This window comes from Rhodamnia argentea, chromosome 1 (assembly GCF_020921035.1).
Source record: "Rhodamnia argentea isolate NSW1041297 chromosome 1, ASM2092103v1, whole genome shotgun sequence".
Classification (NCBI taxonomy): Eukaryota; Viridiplantae; Streptophyta; class Magnoliopsida; order Myrtales; family Myrtaceae; genus Rhodamnia; species Rhodamnia argentea.
In genome coordinates, this window is record NC_063150.1 from 16,795,799 (window position 1) to 16,818,949 (window position 23,151).

The 23,151-nt window shown below is 37.7% G+C and overlaps 1 protein-coding gene and 1 pseudogene across 3 annotated transcripts; one reads left to right on the forward strand and one right to left on the reverse strand.

The window, feature by feature from the left end:
• The window catches only part of LOC115730966, a 42,157-nt pseudogene that overhangs the window by 14,835 nt on the left and 4,171 nt on the right, over positions 1–23,151 (reverse strand).
• Positions 12,104–13,422, forward strand: LOC115731152 (protein FAR1-RELATED SEQUENCE 1-like). Of its 3 annotated transcripts, none has more exons than XR_007196767.1 (4): positions 12,104–12,603; positions 12,690–12,846; positions 12,910–13,147; positions 13,343–13,422. XR_007196767.1 is itself a non-coding variant. In XM_048271670.1 (4 exons), the coding sequence occupies exons 1-4, from the start codon at positions 12,349–12,351 to the stop codon at positions 13,310–13,312; spliced, it is 693 nt and encodes a 230-aa protein (XP_048127627.1). In that variant the 5' UTR covers positions 12,104–12,348; the 3' UTR covers positions 13,313–13,422. The 3 variants fall into 3 exon arrangements, 1 of the variants encoding a protein (XP_048127627.1); XM_048271670.1 differs by having other exon boundaries at positions 12,690–12,988; positions 13,076–13,147; positions 13,246–13,422; XR_007196765.1 differs by having other exon boundaries at positions 12,690–13,147.

Below are 23,151 nucleotides of genomic sequence, written 5' to 3' on the forward strand. Positions count from 1 at the left end.
ATTGCTCGCTGGTAAGTTGCTCCTGCGTTATTCAGTCCAAAAGGCATGACTACCCATTGGAAAGTCCCAACTACTCCGGGACATCCGAATGCTGTTTTCAAGACATCTTCATTAGCAATGAAAATCTGATTATAACCCTAATGGCCATCCATCAGAGACAACATCTCAATTCCCGATGCCGAATCTACTAACATGTTTGCCATAGGCATTTGATATTCATCCTTCGGAGTGGCATTATTGAGATCTCAAAAATCAATATAAACTCGCAACTTTCCATTCTTCTTTTTCACGGGAACAATATTTGAGATCCACTCTACATACCTAGTTGTCTCGATGAATCTTGCCTTGAGCAGCCTTTTATCTCTTCCTTGACTTTATCAACCACATCCAGGGCGAATCTCCTTACTAGCTATTTGTGTGGGAGAAATCTATTCTTAATTGGAAGGTGATATTTGACAATATCTCTTGACAGACCATACATCTCATGATAATCCCATGCGAAGCAATCTTTGTACCTTCCGATCAAGTTGATCAAGTTTTCTTTCATGCCCCTTGCAAGAAACTACTTACTTATACCGGTTGGTGACACCGAGATTCTCCAATATCAACTTCCGGCAATGGATCTTGAGCCTCTATCGGTTTATTTTCTTTCTTGGTTGGTGATTTTCCCACTCTTCAATGCGATCTAAAGCTTCAACACTTTGCTAAGCTATTTCTGCCAAATATGCAAAGTACCTCTTACAAACTTCTTGTAATAAGGACCCATCTTCCATATAGAGTATGTAATTCATCTAATGCCAAGCTTGACTTAGGGATCCATTTAGTCTTTCTATCCTCAAAGTGGAAATAAGCAAAGGACTATAAGTCCGTCCTCGGTAGTTCAACAACATAATTTCCACATTAATGATCCTAACACCTTTGATGGATCTCTGTCCAACCTATTGGAGCAAGTCTTGAGTTGGCCTCGATGTATTCCACTTTCTCACCGTTCCAAAATGCTAACACTTGATAGAAAGTTGAAGGTACACATTGATTGGAATGTATCCAATCCCTTCCAAGTAGTAAGTTATATGAACCATCTGATTCTATTACAAAAAAGGTGGTCGTCGACGTCCCGGACCCTATGGTTAGATCAAGCACAACCGCCCCCTTGACTTCGGTAACTTCTCCAAGAAAGTCAGACAACCGAACGTTCGATGGGATGATGTCCTCATCGTCTTTCCCCAACCACTTGAAATACTAGTAAGATATAAGATTCAATGTTGCTCCTACATCTACAAAGATCTTACCGATAGGACGACCATTGACTCTGCTTGAGATAACCTAGGATTTCATGTGTTTGGCTTTATCCAATGGTACATTCTCAAACTTGATAGCCTCATGTTGACACCTAAATTTTGACTAACCTTTTCAATCATTTTTACATGGAAATTACATCTAATCTTTTAGTTCTAGACAAAAATAATTAAGTCATTTTTCATTGATGCATTGCATTAGCATTTATCTAGATCGGCGGTGCGAGATTGAGCTTAATTTGTCGGGCGATTTGGACTTATACCGATGGGCAAATTTTTTGGCTATTCATGGATATATGTGCTGAAAATTTAAAACTATTTTGGAGCTTATATTTTTAGAAAAAAGGCTTTATTTAAATGCCAATTATTTGGAAAAAGCCTAATTAAGCTCACAATGGACATGAAAAATTTGACTAGCCCATCTATATGGCTAGGCCAAAATTTTCAGCTCATTCAAGGATCAATTTGTGCAATTACATCCTTCGGGACTTAATTCAAGTTATATTTTGAGCCCGGGTTTATTTTGTAAAAATTAAGAAACTTTAGGCCCTTGATTTGGAACAGTTTTATCTATAAATACAAGTGTTATGCCTAGGGTTTAAGGGACACAGAATTGATTCATAACATATGGCCACACTTCTCGAGAGAGAGAGAGAGAGAGAGAGAGAGAGAGAGAGAGAGAGAGAGAGAGAGAGAGAGAGAGAGAGAGAGAGAGATTGTTCGGAGAAGAAGTGAGAAGGGAAGAACTTCTTCTTTCTTGGAACTTCTGACACATCCATGAAAGAGAGCAAAAAGTGGGTATCCACTTCAACAGAGACCAAAAAGGGTCAAGAAAAGGGTGAAGCCTTCGTGGTCTTCTCACTGGACAAGCAAAGAAAAACAAGAGGAGGGGACCACAAGTATACAACGCATACCGCGAGAGAAAGAGGCTTTTTTTTGTCGTTGACTCAAGCACATAATTACTATTCCGATCCTTGCCGATCATTGTGATGAATCCAGTCCAAGTGATGTAATGATGGAGTGTCGCGACCTAAAATTTAGGCTAACGGATTATCGGGTCAATTGAATCAACTAACCTAATTTGGACCCTCTCAAAGTCCTACTGAATCACAACTTAGGTTTATTCATGAAAAGATATTCAATTGGAGCCGCCACTAATCATTTATGGAAGGTTGATTAGAAATCTTAATAAAATAGAGGGAGAACTATTTTATTTCTGTGCACTTGAGAAAAATGGGTTCGGGGACTTGATTACATTAATTGGAAAAATTAATGCCCTTTCGGTACCAATTTCATGAAAAATCCCTTTTTGATTGATCGATGTGATTTGAATGATTTTGATTTTTTTTGAAAAAAAGTGTAATATGAGACCATATATTATGTGCCCAGAGGATGATTTTTTGGTATTTTCGGTAATAAAAGAAAACACTCAAAAGCAATCAAAAATCTGAACAAAAATAAAAAAAAATGCCCATAATATACCTTTAATTTTTGATTTTTTTGAAAATCCTCTCATTCCCAAATATTTGGGCTAAAGCGAGATTTTATCCGCTATATCCTCGAGGATTCGAACCGATATGCGGATACGTGTATAGAAAAACATCATCCCTTTTACCGAAGGGGCGAATACGAATTTCTATACTAAATCACCTTCCCATTCCACGAGATCGTGGTTAAGGCGTGTGATTTATTTTTCCGACGGGTCTAGGCACATAGGGGAGCATATATTATGGCCATGTTTGTTTAAAGATGTGCAAATTTTATAACAACCAAAAGCAAACAATCAAATAATTAGATATTACAATACAAAATAAAATAAACACCAAATCACCTATGAATTTCGAAAATCACATGCGGATGTTGAGTTTGGTAGGTAATCTTGCTTTATCCGAAAAGGATTTGCATCTTTAAAAATTCGAGAAATTATCTTTTGAGATTTTGAAAGTATTTCGGATAATTCCCAAGTTAGAAAGAGATAACTCCAGTTCAAGGCAATCTTATCCGCAAGAGTTATGACATGCTTAGGATTTCCCAAAAGATTTCAAATTCGGATATAAGATAATCCAAATATTCCAAAAGACATGTGCAATCTTTTCAAGATAACGTTCGGGATTTAGATTTACCCGAAAACCAAGTCATGAGATATATCTAAAATCCAACAAATATATCTAAAAGTCGCATTCAAAGATATGTACTTTATCCACAAGATTTGCTCAAAATTTTAGATAACTCAAGTTTAGACAAGAGGAATCCTTGTAGATAATCAAGCAATTCAAACAAGTTCGGATTATGAAAAGCAAGATAACCTTGATATAAAAAATTAGAACTTTAACTTATCTTGAGATTGGCTTTCCAAAATTCGAACTTGGATCCTCGAGAAGCTTGCGGATATGGTGGAGGACGACTTTTGCGGAAACCCGGGTTCTGTGCATATCCTCCTCTTCTGCGGTGTTGACCAAATGTGATCTTTCATTCATCCCATAATGTCCGAGAGGGTTATTGCATGAGTTTCGAGCATGCCGCATTATGGGTGATTGACAAGTGACCAAGGAAACGTGAGTACATGTAAAGAATTTAAAGAAAAAAAAAGGAAAAAAAAACTTGGGAGGTACCACCGTATCAAGAAAACTTCCGGAAGAAACTAGACCAAACCAACCCTTTCATCAAGCATGCAAACAACTGCGGAAGTATCGCTCGGACTGAACAAGGTGAATGCTCAATTTGGTGATCGACTCAGCATGCCAAGCGGCGTCGTCGTGGGGCTTAATTCAACGAATCTTTGAGATTCCATGAATGGCCAAGAACATCATCCTTGCAAGGCTCGAAGCGTGGGAACAAATTGCTTTTGGTGTGTGAAACTCGGAACATCGGCCTCGTCTCGACACATGGAGGTTCATGGCTAGACTTCTCGCAACAGCGGTAATACTCAGCTGAGGACTTGGTAGGGCACACGATCACGGTTGGCTCGCTGATGATGAGGACTTCAAAGTTGTGCGCAACTTGACAGAGGATGGAGAAACCACGAACTCATGCGTTATCTTGGAATCCAAAAGGAACTCACTAAGTGCTTGGACTACGGGCAAATCTGAAATTTATCTGAAAAATTTGGAAGGGAATCAGATTAACATTTATAATATTACGAGCTTTGGCTTAAAACTGCTGGGCATAAGTGATGTCCCTTATACATGATTCCTCAAAAAGGAAAAGCATAATAAAAGCATGCCAATATAAAAGAAGCTGAAGAACTCGGAACCCCTTTTGGTTTAGTTCGATGATCGCCTTGGTCTTTGCGTGGAGATTAAGCCTAGAAAAGCTCGGGCTCAAGTGTTTAACAACGAAACGGATCGTGATGATGATTCGCCTTAATCTGATGGCCTCGCGGAAACTTGTGGCTGCGTAGATGGAAATTTGCCTTCACCGAGATGGTCTCGTTAGAATCGAGGGAACGCTAGGATGCGAGAGAGAATTGAGAACAATATCGGTGATTGCTCCTTTGGCGTCCGAATCCTTCTTAGCATGTGTCATGCTCTTCTCTATTCTCGAGACTTGGAATAATCTGCCAAAAGAAAACGAGATGTCTTTCTCTATCAGAATCCTCTCCACCTCCCTTTGGCCGTGTGCTTCTCTTCTTTGTGACCTCAATGTCGCCTATTGAATTGAGTCGCCCCCTATGGCCGTGTATTACAATGAAGTGGCCTCCTCGTTTGTGAAGCATAAGCATGCTTATATAGAAAAAAATTAGGTCATGTTAGGGGCTCTAACTTATGACACTTTATGAAATAGACCCCAAATCGCAAGACCTTTTCTAATTAAACCCCAAAGGACTTAATTAGACCTAATCAAGTTCAAATCAGCCCATATTCCTTAAAAATTTCGGCACAAGCTCAATTCGGATAATTCAATTAAATTCAAAACCTTGGAATTATGTCTATCCATCACTAGATCAATGAAAATGTGAATGCAATGTATGCTAAAATAAATATGAAAACTAAGTTAATTATTTTTGGTAGGAACTGAAGTTTAATTCTTGATTTTTATGCAAAATAAACGATTAAAAGGAAAAGTCAAAATTTAGGTGTCAACATGGAGTCCAGCAAGGTCTTCATCAAAACCGGCGCGCTTTTGAATTTTTACTTTTTGGCAGGATTCCCGGTCGTTGATCCTAGTTCGTGAATCACCGAACCTTACCCAATCCGCCCATCTGTCGCTCGCCACCCCCGCAGTCGTTAAGCCCCGAAGCCCTTGCTTTTCAAGGCTGAATCTCTCATTGCTCGAGGTTCGTTACGTCACTGTTTGGTACTTAAGATAGCATATGTTCGGTGCTCGAATCTATGCTATTCGGGGAAGGTTTTGCTACAAATCGGTGCTCGATTCAGCTGCGGTTTGGTCCAATCTTCTGCTGCCGTTTCAAGGACAAACGCACCGCTGTTTCGTACCATTTTTCCTCCTGTTCGGGACCCCATTGGTTGCTATTACGATCACCCAATCCCCTGCTATTCTGGGAGCTGTTTCTTCACCGATTTGCTGCTATCCGAGGGATGCGGATCCCCTACCATAGAGGGTTAATGGCGGGAGTGACATAGAATGAAATCTGGCCGTCCCTTCGCATCCGACACCCCATATTATGCCACGTCATTCAAGTGAGGGTAGCTCAAATTTTGGGTGGGAAACTCGCGTTTCCTAAAAAAGAAGAAAAAAAAAAATATTTTTCTCTCCTTAAATTTGAGAGATCAACCCTCTCCCTCCTCTGTCTGTTTTTACCTCTTTCTCTCAAATTTCCTCCATCCTCCTCTTCCTTTCGCTCCGGTGATGCTCTGGTGATGGTCTCCTTCGACGCCTGCATCCACGGAACCCCGTCAACCTTCCCCAACACCAAATCCCGAGGTGCGTCGGTGGCTTCGAGCCCGAACACATATCCGTCTCTCTTTCTACCGATTACTACTCCGTGTGATCTCCTCGGTTACAGGTTGGTGTTCGATCTTTGCTTCTCTTCTTGGGATTTGGTTTCTATGATTCAGCATTCTTGAGGAGTTTTTAGGATTTTTTGGTTTAACTCATGTTGGCGAGTTTGGGACTTTGCTCTGCATCTAAATGCACTGATTGGCTTGCCTTGAGCAGCTCTTAAGTAGATCAATACTGTGTTAAGAATGCTCAAAGACTTGAGTCGATCGTAAGAAAACATCTGCTATGTGTTAACATACTTAGTGGGAGTTAGTTTTACGTGAGTTGGGTGCTTAAGGATAGAATCTTCCTTTTCAATCTGCCTCTTCAGCTTGTTTGCCATTGAAAAAGTTTGTTTTGACAGCCCATAAAGGATAGAAAAATTGCGGTGCATATGATTGTTTCCTAACAGCCGGTTAATTTAAGAGCGCTTCCTCGGTCGGGTTTTTGTGAAAAAGTGAAGTAATATTGTCACAAATGAAATGGCAGATTGCATTTGCCGCATTCACATTCTGTATTCATTATCCGTGTTGTGTCCAAATTGAAATCGTCAAGATTAGCAATGCCTATGAATTGCTGAGTACCTTTTGTTTTCATCTCTCAAGCGTTTCGAATGTTAATACATGCCGTCCAAAATTGGTCCGGAGCGACGCCTCCCTCCAATTTCTAGTTTTTTTTAAATTTATTTCAAGGACATGGAAGCTTGTCTTAGATGAGGAAAATTTGCTATAAAAGGAATTTGGGAATGTCAAATGAATTGTTTGGACTAAAATTGGTCGAAAGAAAGCATTTCTTGGTCTTGGCCAGGGCTTTCATACTCTATATCTAATCACTGGAACAACTTTGAGACTCCAAGGCCCCGCAAGGACACATGAAGTGCATCTCAATATATATAATTCTATTACATGTTTTGTGGAACATATCTCTTTTCTCGGACACCTTATTGGTTTAGATAAGGACAATGTTGATGTTGTTTGATATAATCTATTGAGTACCTAGTGTGTGTGTGTGTGAATCCCGTTCTTTTCTTTTGCATGTTGTGTTCTGTTCTTTTTACTTCTTTGCTACTATTTTTCTATTTGAATTTGTTGGTGACTTTGAAGTTCTCTTAATTGCTCTAACTTTCTATAGGTGGCACCTTCGCCTTATACTCATTGATTTGTAGACATGCCAAAGTCGGTCTTCTCCCAAACCAGCTTTCATCCGATGCCCAAATATCATCCTTTAGACAAAAAGTGCCATCCCTAGAACTTGAGAGATCCTTAAGGATAAAGGAAAGGCTAGAAAGTTCACTCACTTTGAAAAAGCTGCTTCTTATTCTAGTGCTTGCTAGTACTTCTATGGTTATTGCTGATGGGGTTGTTACGCCTATAATGTCGGGTTCTCATTTGATCCTAAGATATTCCATTGGGATGTCTTTAAGGCAGTGTATTTTTTGATGTTCAATATACATGTGGGTTATTTACTTGGAATTGTAGGTCTACATCATCATTGTAGGCTATATCCTCATAGTTTTCTTTTCTTTTTCCCGATGCGTAGTCTCTCGCTGTTGGTAGATTAAAAGTTGGGGTGACTACAATTGGGACAGGTAATATAATGTTTAGTGATTAATATTTCTTACTTATCTGGTCCTCTTAAAACAAATTTTCTTTTGGTGAAAAGAAGACGTTTCATCTTTTTCTTTGTTTTGTTTTATTTTAGTTTGTTTGAGAGAAGCATTTTAAGAATCCTCTCAGTAGTTGTTCGTTAAATGTAAAAAATTAGAACTCCCTACCTCGGACAATGTACTGGTAGTAGGGGTAGGCCTTCATTTCTTTTGATATATATAAATGACAATTGTAAAGGGAAGCTTAGCATGATAACAAATAATATAGTTTTTTTTCCTTTCTAAGCATTACAGCCTTTTCCCGAGATTAGATCAAGATACCTATAGCAGGTCAATTAATTACTCCCGCAACCCATCCTCATTAATTATTTGGTTGCCTTTGTCTTGAAACCAAGTTGTTGAAACCCATAATAAAACAGGAAAAGTGTATACAATTGCAATGAAAACTTAATTGTGGGCTACCCAAAGTCACCAAGTAAATTGACTTCTAATGAGAAGTGATGCTTTTCTCGGACACTTTATTGGTTTAGAATTTGTCTCTTGTCTTTTCTCTCTCATTCCAGCATCTTTCATAAATTGACTTCTAATGATAATTGATGCTTTTATTAGTTTGAAGATAAACTACCTTCAGACACTTAGATCTTTAGAAGAGGCATTGAGAGACTCCCTCTCAAATGGATAGGGAGGGAACACTAAGCGCCATGCTTAGTACTAGCAATCAAATTGTCCCTCAAATGGAAACTCCCTATGACATCCCAAATTTGCATACATTAGAAATAATTAGAAAGTAAAATAAATCTTATGGTTAAATTCTTTAAGGAATTTTTAAATTTCTACTCCTAATTTTTAGAAAGTTATTTTGAAATTTCTAAAGAGAATTAATTCTTAATTTATTTGGGAAAATTTTTGAAAATTGGCGTTAGAACATAGAAAATTAAGAAATAGCTCTTGAAGAGTCAATGCTAAGTCAACTAAGTTTTTTTAAAGGATAAGAAAAATGTCATTTTCAAGCACTAATTGATAAGATAAGAACAATTTCATTTTCATGCAATAAATGAAGAGATAAGAACAATGTCATTTTCATGCAATTAATGAAGAGATAAGAATAATGCCATTTTCATGCAATTAATGAAAGGATAAGAACCATGTTTTTTTCATGTAATAAATGCATTCATATTAGAAAGTTAAGATCTAGATAAGATCAATGTCGCTTTTAAGCATTAATGATAAGAGATAAGCATCAAGTCATTATCAAATTTAATGCATAAGATAAGGATGCATATCTACTAGACACTTGGACCAATAGGACGACGATAAGCATCTAATCTATGAACCTAAGAGAGATAGGCTTTTTGGTGGACCAATTGGATTAATACAACAAAGCAACAATATTAATGAAGTAACTTGTAAGAGAAGCTAGAAACTACTACAAATAGAGGAATGGTTCCTTCATTTCCAACATCCACTGATCATTCTCTCTTCGCCCTTACGTGTTTTCTCTCTCTTTTCCCCCATCCCCCTCTCGGCCACCCCACCGAATTGCCACCTATTGCTGCCGCTACCTCATCTCGTCACCGTTGCATCACCTCCCGTCTTATTTTATTCATCGTAGAATGAAATAATCCAGGATACAGGTAAATAGGATTACTATATTTGACGTGGTAATGTCCATTTACTACTTAAATGAAGTATTGCATTAGATTGACATGAATTGTGTACATTTCATGTGCGATACGAGTGTTATTGCATCAAGCCATGATGATATTTTCTTGCATTAAAATGATTTGATGCATGCGCTTGCAACAATGTGTTTGTGTCGATCATTTGAGGAATAACGTATGGCTCGGATAGACAAAATGTTCCCTTAAAGTCTCAAGGATTCGTATCGTGGGTATATTGAGCCGTTGTTCCCGTGAAGGTGATTATGCGGGATGTTCACCTTTTGGTTACGTTGAACCCATGAGTGAGCTTTTTCGGGATACATCTTACTAATTATGGCTTGTACATGCAAATATTTATGGCCCGGATAGGCACAAGTTGACGAGCTAGAAATGGCCGTTTGATGTGATTTGCATGAATTGATGCGTTCATGTAATATGAATAAAAGTTATGTGGTGGACTCCACGCGTTTAATGATTCAAAATGAAGATTCATACTCATACTCACAATGGATCACATGATAGCTTTGTTGAGTATAAAACCGACATTCCTACTTTAGGCCTAGTAATTTCATTTACTAGGCTGTTTGCTCACCTCTTTATTTTTTAGGGAATTGATGGACCTACCACGAGCTCCTCTATTCGGCCAGCCTACCTATATGCTTAAGTACCAGCGTGATGTTATCGATATGGAGTCCGGTATTGTATATATTAGAATCAAGGTGTTCATCTTCATTGAAGTAGGATTGTCCGTGCCTATGACCCTCGAGTTCGTATCATGGTACCGGGATATAGACAAAACTCTTTTGGGTCCATTAAGGAACTATGATGGACCACCGGGGTTCAAAGGAGGAAGGTCACCTTGAAAAAAAAAAGTATGTCTAGTACTGAAAATGGGACCGTAGTCTTGTGATGTGGGAAGTAGAAAGAGAATACGAGAGTGGAAAGGTAACCTCCTTTGTATTTTGTTTATACAATAGTAAATGGGAGGTTAAGTGCTGATGTAAGAAATATTGATGCATATATAAGATTATATGTGTTTATGTATGGAAGTTGCTATGTACGCTATCTCAACATGCCCACCGTTAAGAATAAAGGTTGGCAGAAAATAAAATAAAATAAAATAAAATAATAAATGAATTAGATAAAAGGAAGAATAACGGGATATAGTTTCTGGGTCATTACACTCCCCCTCAAATGGATGATGATGGCACAAGGTAAGTAATGTCTTCATGAAAGTATGTTAGTTTTTCTTTTGTTTTATTGTTTGTTGTTCAAGTTTATCGTCAAATGATGCCACTTTATCCACTATTTTTTGTGTGATTTTATCTGTAGTAATGACCGGACTCCACAAATGGGTATGGAATTTAATTATGTAGATGAGGCATGGGAGTTTTGGAAGATGTATGCATTGAAAATTGGTTTTGGTGTACGTAGGAGAGTTACTAACAAAGGGAAGGATGGTTCCATAACTTCTACACGCTTTTGTTGTGCAAAAGAGGGACATCGACAAAAAGAAAAAGGGCTAGAATTAGTAAAAAAACCTAGGCTTGAAACGAGGATGGACTGCCATGCCCGAATGGGAATCAAATTAGTTCGAGGGAGCGGTAAATATTTTGTGTATGATTTTGAGCCAATGCATTCCCATCCACTCCACTTTGTAGAGTGTACTCACTTGATTTGGTCACATAAGCAAATAAGTGATGTCCAAGCTCAACAAATTGTGTTGGGCGACAATGCAGGCCTCGCATAGAGACAGCAACATGACTTGTCTAGTATACGCTCTAGGGGAAGAGAAAATGTTGGTTATACGAGGGTTGATGTGAAAAACTATTTTTGCACTAAACGAGGGAGAGACAAGGAGTTTGGAGACGCAAGATGTTTATTGAGGTACTTCGAAAAACAACGGATCTCGGACCCATCTTTCTTTTTTTTTTCCTTTTTGAATCTTAGACACATCTTTCTTCTATGTTGTTCAGCTTAATAGTAATGAGCAAATAACAAACATATTTTGGGCAAATTCTAGGATGGTTATTGATTATGCCCTTTTTAGTAATGTTGTGACCTTTGACACCACATTTTCCACCAACAAAGAGTACATGCCACTCGGTGTATTTATTGGATTCAATCACCATAGAGAGCTTGTGATTTTTGGAGTTGCACTTTTATATGATGAAACTACACATTCATTCAAATGGCTTTTCGAAACATTCTTGGGGGCACACAAATATAGGAGGCCTGCAATAATTTTTACTAATCAAGATGCAGCAATGTCGAAGGCATTAGAAGAGGTGAGTCCCGAGACAAGATATGGATTGTGTACATGGCATCTAATGCAAAATTCCATGAAAAATGTTGGTCATTTAATGAAGAATGGATCTAATCTTTTGACTGATTTGAAGAAGCTTGTGTATGAATATGTAGAAGTGAAAAAATTTAAAGAGGCTTGGGATTCATCACTTTCAACATATGAAGCTACCGATAATTCTTGGCTCCAAAATCTATATAGGTTGAAAGAGAAGTGGGCTAGATGTTATATAAAATCTATAGTGGCCTTGGGGATGTGTAGTACACATGTGAGTGAGAGTTTGAATGGAATTTGAAGGATTATCTTGCATGTAATATAAATCTAAATGGATTTTTCAAGAGATTTGATAAGGTGGTCAACGATAAGCGGAACAAAGAGTTATAGGCTGAGTTTAATGCTAGAGAGAATTTGCCAACGATTTTGTGTCGGACATCACCTTTGTTGCAGCAAGCAAGTAAGGTCTATACACCTTTGATGTATGAAAATTTTTAGATAAAATGGGTGAAAACTTTATCCCTGGTTATCAAGGAATGTAATGAGATGGGTCTCTTGCGGGAATATGTTGTTGGTTTATTTGGTACAAATGGTCCAGAGTACAAGGTCATGGGTGGCCCAAGCAATGAAGTGGTGAATTGTACTTGTAATCATTTTGAGACCGTTGGGATATTATGTTGCCATGCGTTGAAGGTGCTTGATCACTTGGACATAAAGTTAATTCCTAGTGCTTACATTTTGAAGAGATGGACACGTGAAGCAAGAGATGAAATACTCGAGAAGCATGGTTTAGATACTCATGTATAAATTGTCGTTATATTCTTTTTTACTCAGTTAAGTGTTCTAAGTTATTGGTAACTTCTAATAAATTCTATATATTCGTTTAGGGGAATGGTGACATGGATGTTATTGATAGATATAGAGAGGTGTGTCTCGAGTTTGTGAAGATAGCAGTTAAGGGCTCACAAACTATTCGGAGATATGAATTTATCAAGAAGATGATCTTGACCATAAACAAATCTCTCGATGAAATGCCACTTGGAGGTGAGTCTCAAAGAAATTTGATAGGCTTAAGTGAAGATACAAGTCTTGTTGCAAAATGTATGGGCTTCAAGAAGAAAGATGGATGCAAAGGAGGAAAGCGACATAAGAGCTGTCTAGAGAAGAATAAAACAAAAAGAAAGAAGCAAGGAGACGCACCTCAAGCTTCTTTGCAAGCTTCTTGTGCATGTTAAATTCTTGAAAGTTACAATAACCCTCTGGGTTTTTATAGTAATCTACTCAGTAGGTTTGAGGCACCACGAGACTTCAATATGCCTTCCATGATAGCATCGCTTGGTGACGGGTAATACACTATTCTATTTGCACTAAGTTATGTTCATCTTATTATGTTAATTTTATCATGCATGCTAATTTCTGATTTGTTATGTCTATTTGCAGAAGTTGTGGATTTGTTGTCCGGATTAATGGTTTTCACTTTATGAGAGGTAGAGTTTTTCATATTTACTGACACTCGGGACATTTCATTGTGGATGTTTAGGCTTATGAGCCTGGCTATGCAACCCCACCAGCTCCCCCCGAACTTAAAAGATGCAGCCCCACCTCAAGTTCATCTATTTCGGAAAGATGCTGTGATTTTTGGTATTATTGTTTATACTATAGAGAGTTCATCTACTTCATATATTCTAAGGAATGTTTGATGTCATATTATCATCCTCTACTGGAGGCATTTCTTCCTAAATTTTTGAGGGAAACGAAACTAAGAAATCTTCATCGGTTCAGAGTAACTTGGCTGTTACTTCCTAATGTTTTATTGTTACTCAATACAATTTCTAGTTACTTTCACTAGTAATTTCTACTAGTAGTACACAACCTAAATGAAACAATGTTATTGGAGAAGGTGGCTTTGGCGGTGCTCTTGCCATTGGCTGTGCAAATAAATTGTTAATTCTTGAAAATGCTATTTTCTATGTTGCTAGATGATTTGAGTGGGCATAAATTCCATCTCTTGATCTCCTTTTCCTGCTTCCCTTTTCCATTGGATAGATGGCTAGGAAATGTTAGTGGGTTGTTATGTCAATTTAAACATGCATATTCTGTTTTTTGCAGCTTAATCTATCACTGAAGTTTCTTTTGGAGGTATGTTCATCATATTATCATGTGAATGAGTTGGTGATTATGTGCTATATAGGGCTTATTTGGTGTCCCATATTTTAGTCATTCAACTTGTTCTTTCTCCTGTTTGCTTCTGTTGTTAATCTATATATTGAGCAACTCTACATTGTACCTATGGTAGGTTATGAAATTTGGGAAGTATGTTCATCATCTTGTTTCTCCGATTATGTAGGTTATGAAATTTGGAAATGAGAATCAAATCAATTTTATTGCTTCGGAGGTTCGTGGATTATTTGCTGCAGCTCCTCCCGAAGCACGCATTGAGCTTTTCAACTCTTTGATTGATGGATGTAGAGAGGCTGTCAAAATGGGAAACGTTGAGCTGAAGCTTGGTTCTGTGGTAGTCTTCCCCCAACCACAACCTTCCTCCCGTTGATCCGAAGCTTTTCAACTCTTCTAATGCTTTAAGTTGCGTACTGTTACTTCTTAATGTTTTATGCTTGACAAAATACTCAATGTTTTATTGTTAGTCAATGTTTTATTTATGGGGGACCCGGTTGCGTTCTTTGTTTTCCATTCACTACCATTTGATCCCTTATTATTATTATTATTTTTTTCTCTTATGCTTTTGTTGCTCATAAGTTCCTTGTGCTTTGGATTTATCAAGACCATTGTACCGTTAACAAGTATCTACTAAGCAATTAAATAACATAGATTAATAATTTTCGTATGTATTGACTTTTCTCGTTTTATCATGGATGTTAGTTTTTTATTATCATAAATCAAGATTATGGGGGCATTCCTAAATTATTGTCCACAAGGGTAAAAGGACAATCCGAATTGGAGATATTATGGCTACATGATACGTAGAAATTTTGTTCTTCGTAGTTAATTGTACTTTGCATAAAATAAAAGGACCCATGAATAAGGGGTGACATTACCAAAATATTGTTGCTAGATTGATCATATAAACCTAGAAAAAACAAGCACTTCTCTCCACAGACAAATAGACTCTGCAACAATGATGGTGATGACAAATAGGTAGTAAATAATCATTAAGTGGTCAATAACCGAGAGAATATCCCATAAGATTTAGCAGTTTCAATGAGGTACAATGTGTCGACGACTTGTCTAGGAAGGTTCAGTTGAGAAGTGCCCGGGACAAACGCAACAAAACCGCCTTGGTTCCATCTTCAAAAAAGGCCACCTAATAGCTGTGGCATGGTTTCACCTAGGAGCATTTCCTCGATTTCGTTGAGCATCCGAGCATATCTATAAGCAATTTCTGCTACACTATCGTCAAAGCCGAGTTTCCCATAAATGTAAGGAGCATTTCTAATCGATGTTGACATTCCCGAAGCCACTAATCATATCTCAAAATTTTTCATTCACCTCCCTTACATTTTGTAGCTCTTGTACAATCAATTGAAGTGAACTTAGGATATGTTCTAATTCTTGTATAATCAATCGATGCGAACATTGGCTATGTTCCAGCTCTCTTCGGGTTTGTTCCAGCTCAAATCAAGTTTGTGCCAACTCCATTTCTAGATCTCTAATTATACGGCTACATCCATTGGGACAAGCATTGTCCTGATTAGACATAACAAGAAACCATATAATTGTTACATCCCTAAACCATTGAAAAATGAAAGTGTCTTATTATAAGAGTAAGTAACTAACCTACCCGCTTTACATGTTCATTATTGGGACGAAATCGTGTAGGCAAATGAATTGTCATTGGCAACTCTTTCATATTCAAAAATTCCAAGTACACCTGTTTTGCGGCTTCCCAATTGTTATATCCTTTGTAATTAGCATTACTAAAACCACTTACTTGGACTTCGGTTTGAGGCAAACTATCGTATATGCTGATATTACAGCCATTGAAAACAACATAGTATTCTTTCGGCATTTCAACGGACCTAAAATAGCATGGAGAAGTGACATACAACACCAAGGGGCATTAGCATTCAATTTACAAAGCATTCACTTTACCCCGTGTGTGTGTGTGTGTGTGTGTGTGTGTGTGTGTGTGTGTGTGTGTGTGTGTGTGTGTGTGTGTGTGTGTGTGTGTGTGTGTGTGTGTGTGTGTGTGTGTGTGTGTGTGTGTGTGTGTGTGTTCAATTTACAAAGCATTCTTGTGAAGATCAAAGTAACCACCTTGATGAGAAACCTAAAAAATTATCCACCGAACAAAATCAAGTGAGATTAGCAAGTTCCTTGAAGCGCATGAAAAGTTACGGAACCAAAAAAATGCGACAACCAATAGATGAAGCAGCAAATTTTCTAATGATTGGCAATCGACCAAGCTTTGAACTTCTAAATCGGAGCATCTGCATTCCTAAAAGTATCAAAGTGCAACAAAGAGAATATATATGGATAAGGCTCTCCTCCACCATCAACTCCATTCCATGACATGACTCTTTGATGTAGCAAAACAATTCACGTCACCTTATAAAGTGTGTTCTACAGGTTTTTTGGACATCCAACAAATATTAAGGTGTTGGTATTGAAGCTATCTATTTACCTAACCATTAGTTCGTATAATGTCACTTCATTTCTTGTTTAAGCATCTGAAAGTCTATGCATTATAATCAACAAATTAAGATTTCAAGGGGGCATCACGTAATTTTGCTGATCAGATTTTCTTTTCCTGGAAATCACACAATTGCTAGGTTCTAATTATTCTAGATGCTCCTTCAAAAAAATTGCATGACAAGACTCTTTAACGTAGCAAAACAATTCACGTCACCTTATAAAGTGTGTTCTACAGGCTTTTCGGACATCCAACAAATATTAAGGTGTTGGTATTGAAGCTATCTATTTGCCTAACCATTAGTTTGTATAATGTCACTTCATTTCTTGTTTAAGCATATGAAAGTCTATGTATTATAATCAACAAATTAAGATTTCAAGGGGGCATCACCTAACTCAGTTCCATCCTTTACAACATTGATGGCAAGCACCTTTAGAAAAAAAGAATTTAATAAAATAGGGATTATAATTTTCAAAGTACTGGCAAATAGGATGTAGTGCTCCATTAAACCTAGGCAAAAATCAAATTAAAGTTTGAAAAACGTCAATGCATGTTAATCCATACCTTTGGTATAATTAATAATGACTCGGCAAATTCTGCAATAGCCAACTGTTCACGGGATCCTAGTGTCGTTGCTAGATACTCCAAGCAGATAGATAATGCATCCTCAACTGCACCACCACTTGCTATCACCTGTAATAGAGTCATGTCATGGAATGGAGTTGATAGTGGTATTGCTTCCCGAAGTTTGCACTTAAATTGCTTACTAAGATAAGCATGAATGTTGCAAAAGTATAAGCATGTCACTTAAATAGGGGAATATATGAGGTAGGAAAAAAAACCGTGCCTCATTCAGAAGTCCTAATATCTATTGAATAATCCAACAAAAAGCATAAGCATCTCCCTTCCACGTCCCCCGATAATAATATCCAATGCTAGAGTCCATTGTTCGGGCAAGTCATTTAAATATCTAAGCCTAATATCCTATTGACTAGGGCTAAACAGTATAACCAGAGGATTTTGAAGATCTATGAATAGATCCATCGTGCTTTAGATATGGCTAACTCAACAACACAAAGGGAGCACTCAAAATGTACAGAAATTTTAATCATTGTCTACAAGAGAACTTGCTACCTTGATTATCTAAGTTGCAAACCATACTCGTCGCCATTTTTAAACAGGATCTGATGACTTTATTCCATGGCGCTTGAAATATTCTCTGAATCCGTACACACTTTCGTCGTAATTGAACTGGGAAGAAAATAGGAGAAAAGTATTATTAGGAAAACCTAAAAGCAAAGGCGAAAGAGGACATAATGATAACTAGATTCTGTCTACTTTCTAAGCATTTTGGAGACCACAACCGTAAGCCCCAATCTTTGCCAACACCGATTCGCAGATTCGTAAGCCCCACTCTTTGCCAAAACCGACCAAAGAAAAGCAAAGACCGCTAGCTCCATTATTTTCATCTCAAGTCAACTACAAGAACTCTAAGCTTTATAGACCTTTGGTATAAACAGTACAAAAAAGGTTTTTATGCCAAAAAAGAAGCAGAACTATAAATACCCTTGCAATGAAATCCACTAGCAAGGAGCTGGAGAGTCCCGTGATCATGCACAAGAACTACGGATCAAGTCCTTTCGGATTCTATAGTATTTCTACATCTCACGTTTCACTTCAGCCTGCCCAAAATGGAAAAAATGTCTCTGTCGATTGGTGCAATGACACAAGCACTTAGAGTAGACCAGTAAAAGGATCATCACGACAGACCAATATGCATAACAAAGCACGACAGAAATTAGGCAAGAGATTCTGTGTTAATAGTTGATAAAAGGTAATGTGAGGAAAAAGGATTCACCAACAAAAACCTAAAACGAATGGGAATGAAATTATTTTGGTTGAGTACTAAAAACTAGGGGGAAATCCCCATGTCAATAATATCAACAACAAAGAAGTAGAAACTTGATCAATACCGCAATTCCTAAGAACCTTTTCATTACCAAACACATCGGATAAATAATTCGGAGTAACCAAATAAACCTTTAATGACCCACTTTCGACCTCCCTAATCTTTATGCACCAACAACTTGCATCATAAGTTTAACAAAATAACTGAACAAAACAGACAAAATTTTCTATTTGTTCCAAGTTAAAGGATCGATCGCATTGAAGATTTCCTATAGGGATAATACACATTCCAATTTTCCAAGCGTTATTCTAAATATTTTGTTTGAAAACAAGCATATCACAAGAGTGTTCCCTAATATTCCAACATTCATAAACAGGAAGCAATGTATTCCTTTTCACTTAGGCCCCGAAAGGAGAAGAGAGGCTACTAGTGGACTCTAAGATTTCATTGCAAGGGTGTTCATAGTTCTGCTTCTTTGCCAACATCGATTCACGGATTCGTAGTTCTTGTACATGATCACAGATTCATAAGCCCCAATCTTTGCCAACACCGATTCGGTCGCCAAATAAAACAACTCTACTCGGACTTTGAATCGCCTCAATCGAACAACCCCACTAGTAAATCCGAAGCAGCTCACACATACCCGGCATACATTGGAAAAATTAGTAGATGTGTTAGAGAGAACAACTTGCCTTGGTCTTGCCAAGCTCTGGATATCTGCTCGGGCTCTGAGCCACCGATGCGCCTTTGGATTTGGTGTCGGGAAGGTCGACGGTGGTTCCGCGGAGGCTAGCGTTGAAGGGGATCGTTACCGGAGCGAAAGGAGGAGGAGGAGGGATGAAATTTGAGACGGAGGAGGAGGAGGATAGAGGAAATTTCAGAGAAAGAGATAAAAGCGGACGGAGGAGGGAGAGGGTCGATCTCTCAAATTTAAGTAGAGAGAAAATATATATATATATATATATTTTTTTATGAAACGCAGGTTTCCCGCCCAAAATTTGAGCTGCCCTCACTCGGATGACGTGGCGTAATATGGGGCGTTGGATGCGAAGGGACAACCAGGTTTCATTCTATGTCACCCCTACCATTAACCCTCCATGGCATGGGATCCGCTTCCCCATCTAGGGGAGTTTATATTGTTGTTTGCAGTCCAAAACAACTGTATTTTTGGACGTGCTTTTTTTACTAACCAATACAAGTTTCTCGCTTGCAATTGAGGACTGTTTACAAACATTATTTTGGTGTAAATTTCTTGTCGTTTGGTGCTTCTTTTTAGATGAATTTATGCTTGAATTTGCTACTGCGAAGTGAGCCTCATCGGAGCCATAAAACTCACCTTGCTGAGCCCTCGACCGCATGCGAGTAAGCCCCTGTTCGGTCTTTGGTAGTTGAACCCAATCCACAAGGTTTGTTTGAAGTTCAGATCATGAAGGAAATCTCCGAGATAAGGTATAAATTCCAAAGTTTGATTGATCTAAATTATCTTGCTTTCCCGAATTGGTTTCGATTGCATATCTATGTGACTATTTTGTTTATCTTAAGATGCTATGGATAAATCCTTGCATTAATCGAATATATCTTTCTCGGATTGGACATTATCCTAGCATTATCTTGATGCATTGTGGGTAAGATTGCTTTTGAATTGAAGATATCTTTCTTGAATTGAAATTATCTGAATATATCTTCAAAGTATTAAAGGATAATTTTCTAATTTGAAAGATGTGGATTATGATGAATTGGAAAAGATAAAACATTTTGGTGGATTGGACTTGAATTTTAAGCACTATCTCCCTTTGGCCGAATTGGATGTACCATTGGATGAGCTTTGGTTTGAATTTTAGTCATGATTGGTTGATTGATTTTTATCCTTGATTATCTAGTTACCCGATTGTTATAGATAAGGTTTAGTTTTAATCGAACTTTATCTAACTTTTGAGAATAACTGAATTAGATAATATCCGATTTTTCTTGGATAATCTTTGGCTTTGGATAGTTATCTCAAGCTTATCTGGTTGTTGAGTTATCTTCTTTGTCGTGGCTTTATGATGGCATTTCAATTAGAGATAAGATTTGGACTTAATTAGATGGTTATTTAATTTTGAGAATTATCCGAAATAATTTTTCCAATCCTTAAAGATAATTTCTTGAACTTTAAATTGAAGTTTGGATGAGGAAAGGTGGACCCCACATGGATATTTCGGCCACCCCTCACATTATTTTTTAAAATTTAAATTAATTGCTCACTTTTGCTTTTATTTTGCCATGTTTGTTTGATTGCTTCATTGTTACAAAGTTTGCACATTCATAAACAAACATGCTCATAATATATGCTCCCATGTGCCTTGCCCCGTTGAAAAATAAATTGCACGCCTTAGCTATAATCTTATGGAATGGGATGGCAATTTAGTACAGAAATTCATGTTTTACCCTTTGGCTAAATGGATGTTGTTTTTCTATACACATATCTGCATACTAGCTCGAATCCTTGAGGATGTAGAGGATAAAATCTCGCTATATCCTAGATCTTTGGGAATGAGAGGATTTTCAGAAAATTCAGAATATTATGGTATATTATGAGCATTTTTGTTTATTTTTTTCAAGCTTTTGATTTCTTTTTGATTTGTTTTTTTTATTTTGCCGAAAAATATGAAAAGAAAATAATTTTCCGAATATCATATGGTCAAACATGTCAAAACCTTGTTTTTATATCAAAAATAACATCTAACGTAAGTTGAGACATTGAGAGATCATTTTCTTAATTAAAATTGGATGTTATCACATTTTATGACACGTTTTCACCATAACCGTAATTAAATCCAAAAATCACAAAAATTCTCATTTTTCGAGTACCATAAGGCCCATTCCATTTTTTGAATCAATCAATTGACATCAATCAATCGAAAAAGGATTTTTCATGAAATTGGTATCGAAAGGGCATTAATTTTTCAAATTAATGTAACCAAGTCTCCGGACTCACTTTCTCTGGTTCGCAGAAATAAAATAGTTCTCCTGCTATTTTATTAAGGTTTCTAATCAACCTTCCATAAATGATTAGTGGTGGCTTCGATTGACTATTTTTTTTTGAATAAATCTAAGTTGCGATTTGGTAGGACTTGGGAGGGTTTGAATTAAGTTAGTTGATTTAATTAACCCGATAATCCATTAGCCTGATTTTAGGTTGCGACACCTCATCATCAAAGAACTAAAATTTTGCCATCGCACTCTCTCTTTCTCCAATATGTACTCAAGATCTTCTTCCACTATTGAACATGCCCCATACTCGGGTGGGAGCTTTGCATGAAGCATATTGATCCTTATTGAAAAGCGAGACTCTTTCAAAGATCTTGACCGGCTTGCTCGGCAAATTTTGTTATCCTCCCACGATAACTTATGATTCCTTTGTTCTGACTTTCCTTGATGCTTTGGGCTAAGTGCTACAATGAACCGCCCAAAGTTGATCGTTCGAGGTGTGTCTTGAATCTTTTTTCCTTTTCTAAATTTGGGATGAGAGGAACTTCCCGAATTATATATGGAGGTAACTCTCTCCGCCTTAGTGGGTTCCTTCTCAATAGCACTACTTCTCCAAACCCAATTATCATTTCTACTATAAGGCCTAGATGTTGAAGCTTGTAATGACATGCCTCCTATTCGGTTGTTCCTGAAATTCCTCTATCTGCCTTTAATTTGCTGAATGTGTCTCTTAATGGTTTGGTAAGATACTTGACGAGGTGGCCTAGCTACCGACCATTTCTCTTTAGGAGGGTTGTGTGGAATATTAATTGTCCTCTTCTTCTGTATGTTCTATGGAACTGGATTTGGTGGTGGATCATCAAACTCATCTCCCCAACCAGTTGGTTCAATTGGCAGTGACGAAGGTGGATAATTAGATGTATCTCCATAGTACACAACATAATCAAACCTTCTACTAGGCTCTCTCAACAGGCCTACTCTGGGATCTCCTTCTTGATAACGTTGCCATAAACTCTTCTTCTTCTTCTTCTCAAGCTTTCGTGGGGTTTCCTCTTCTTTGTGAGCTCACCTTTCGGTTTCTTAGGTTGGAGGAGCTTGTCTTGGTAGCTTGGGGTAAACCTCCTTTCTATCGGTTTGATCATCGATATCTTTTCCTTCAAGAAGCGGCACCGGCATCGGCTGTCTTGGTTGGGCTTCTTCCTTTCTCGATTGAATAGAAGAATGCTTAGTTGACACTATCTCATACTTTATCCGTGGTCTACCCTCTCTACGAACAAACGATCCCGATCCGTATCTTCCTCTTATTCCTCTCATAAACTGAAACCTTGGAAGATCTCGATTCCTATTTGTCGGCTCTTGGTGACAACAAGTACAAAGTCTCCTCTCCTCATATCTAGATGGCTCATGGATATTAACCATGCCTGTCATCTTCGGGAACGTATATGCGTCTACCTCCATTGGAGTCTTGCCTTTATCTTCAGCAAACTTAATCTTGCCTTGTCGAATTGCCTCTTGGATTGTCTTTCTAAAGACAATGCAATTCACAGTATCATGGGTCATAAAATGACGCCACTTGCAGTACCTCTTGTTAACCAACTCCTCTTTAGATGGGATTACTTGACCTTCAGCCAATTTGATCGGGCCATCTTTCAGCAACAAGTTAAATATCTCATCCAATTTAAAGATGTCAAAAGAGTAGTTGTTTGTCTCCTTGGCTTTAAACTTTGAGACGTCTCTGATTCTTACTGGTTTGAGAGTTGGATAGACATAAGGTTTTTCAATACCATAGTTGCAACTGCTATCTCATTCTCTTCTTCAG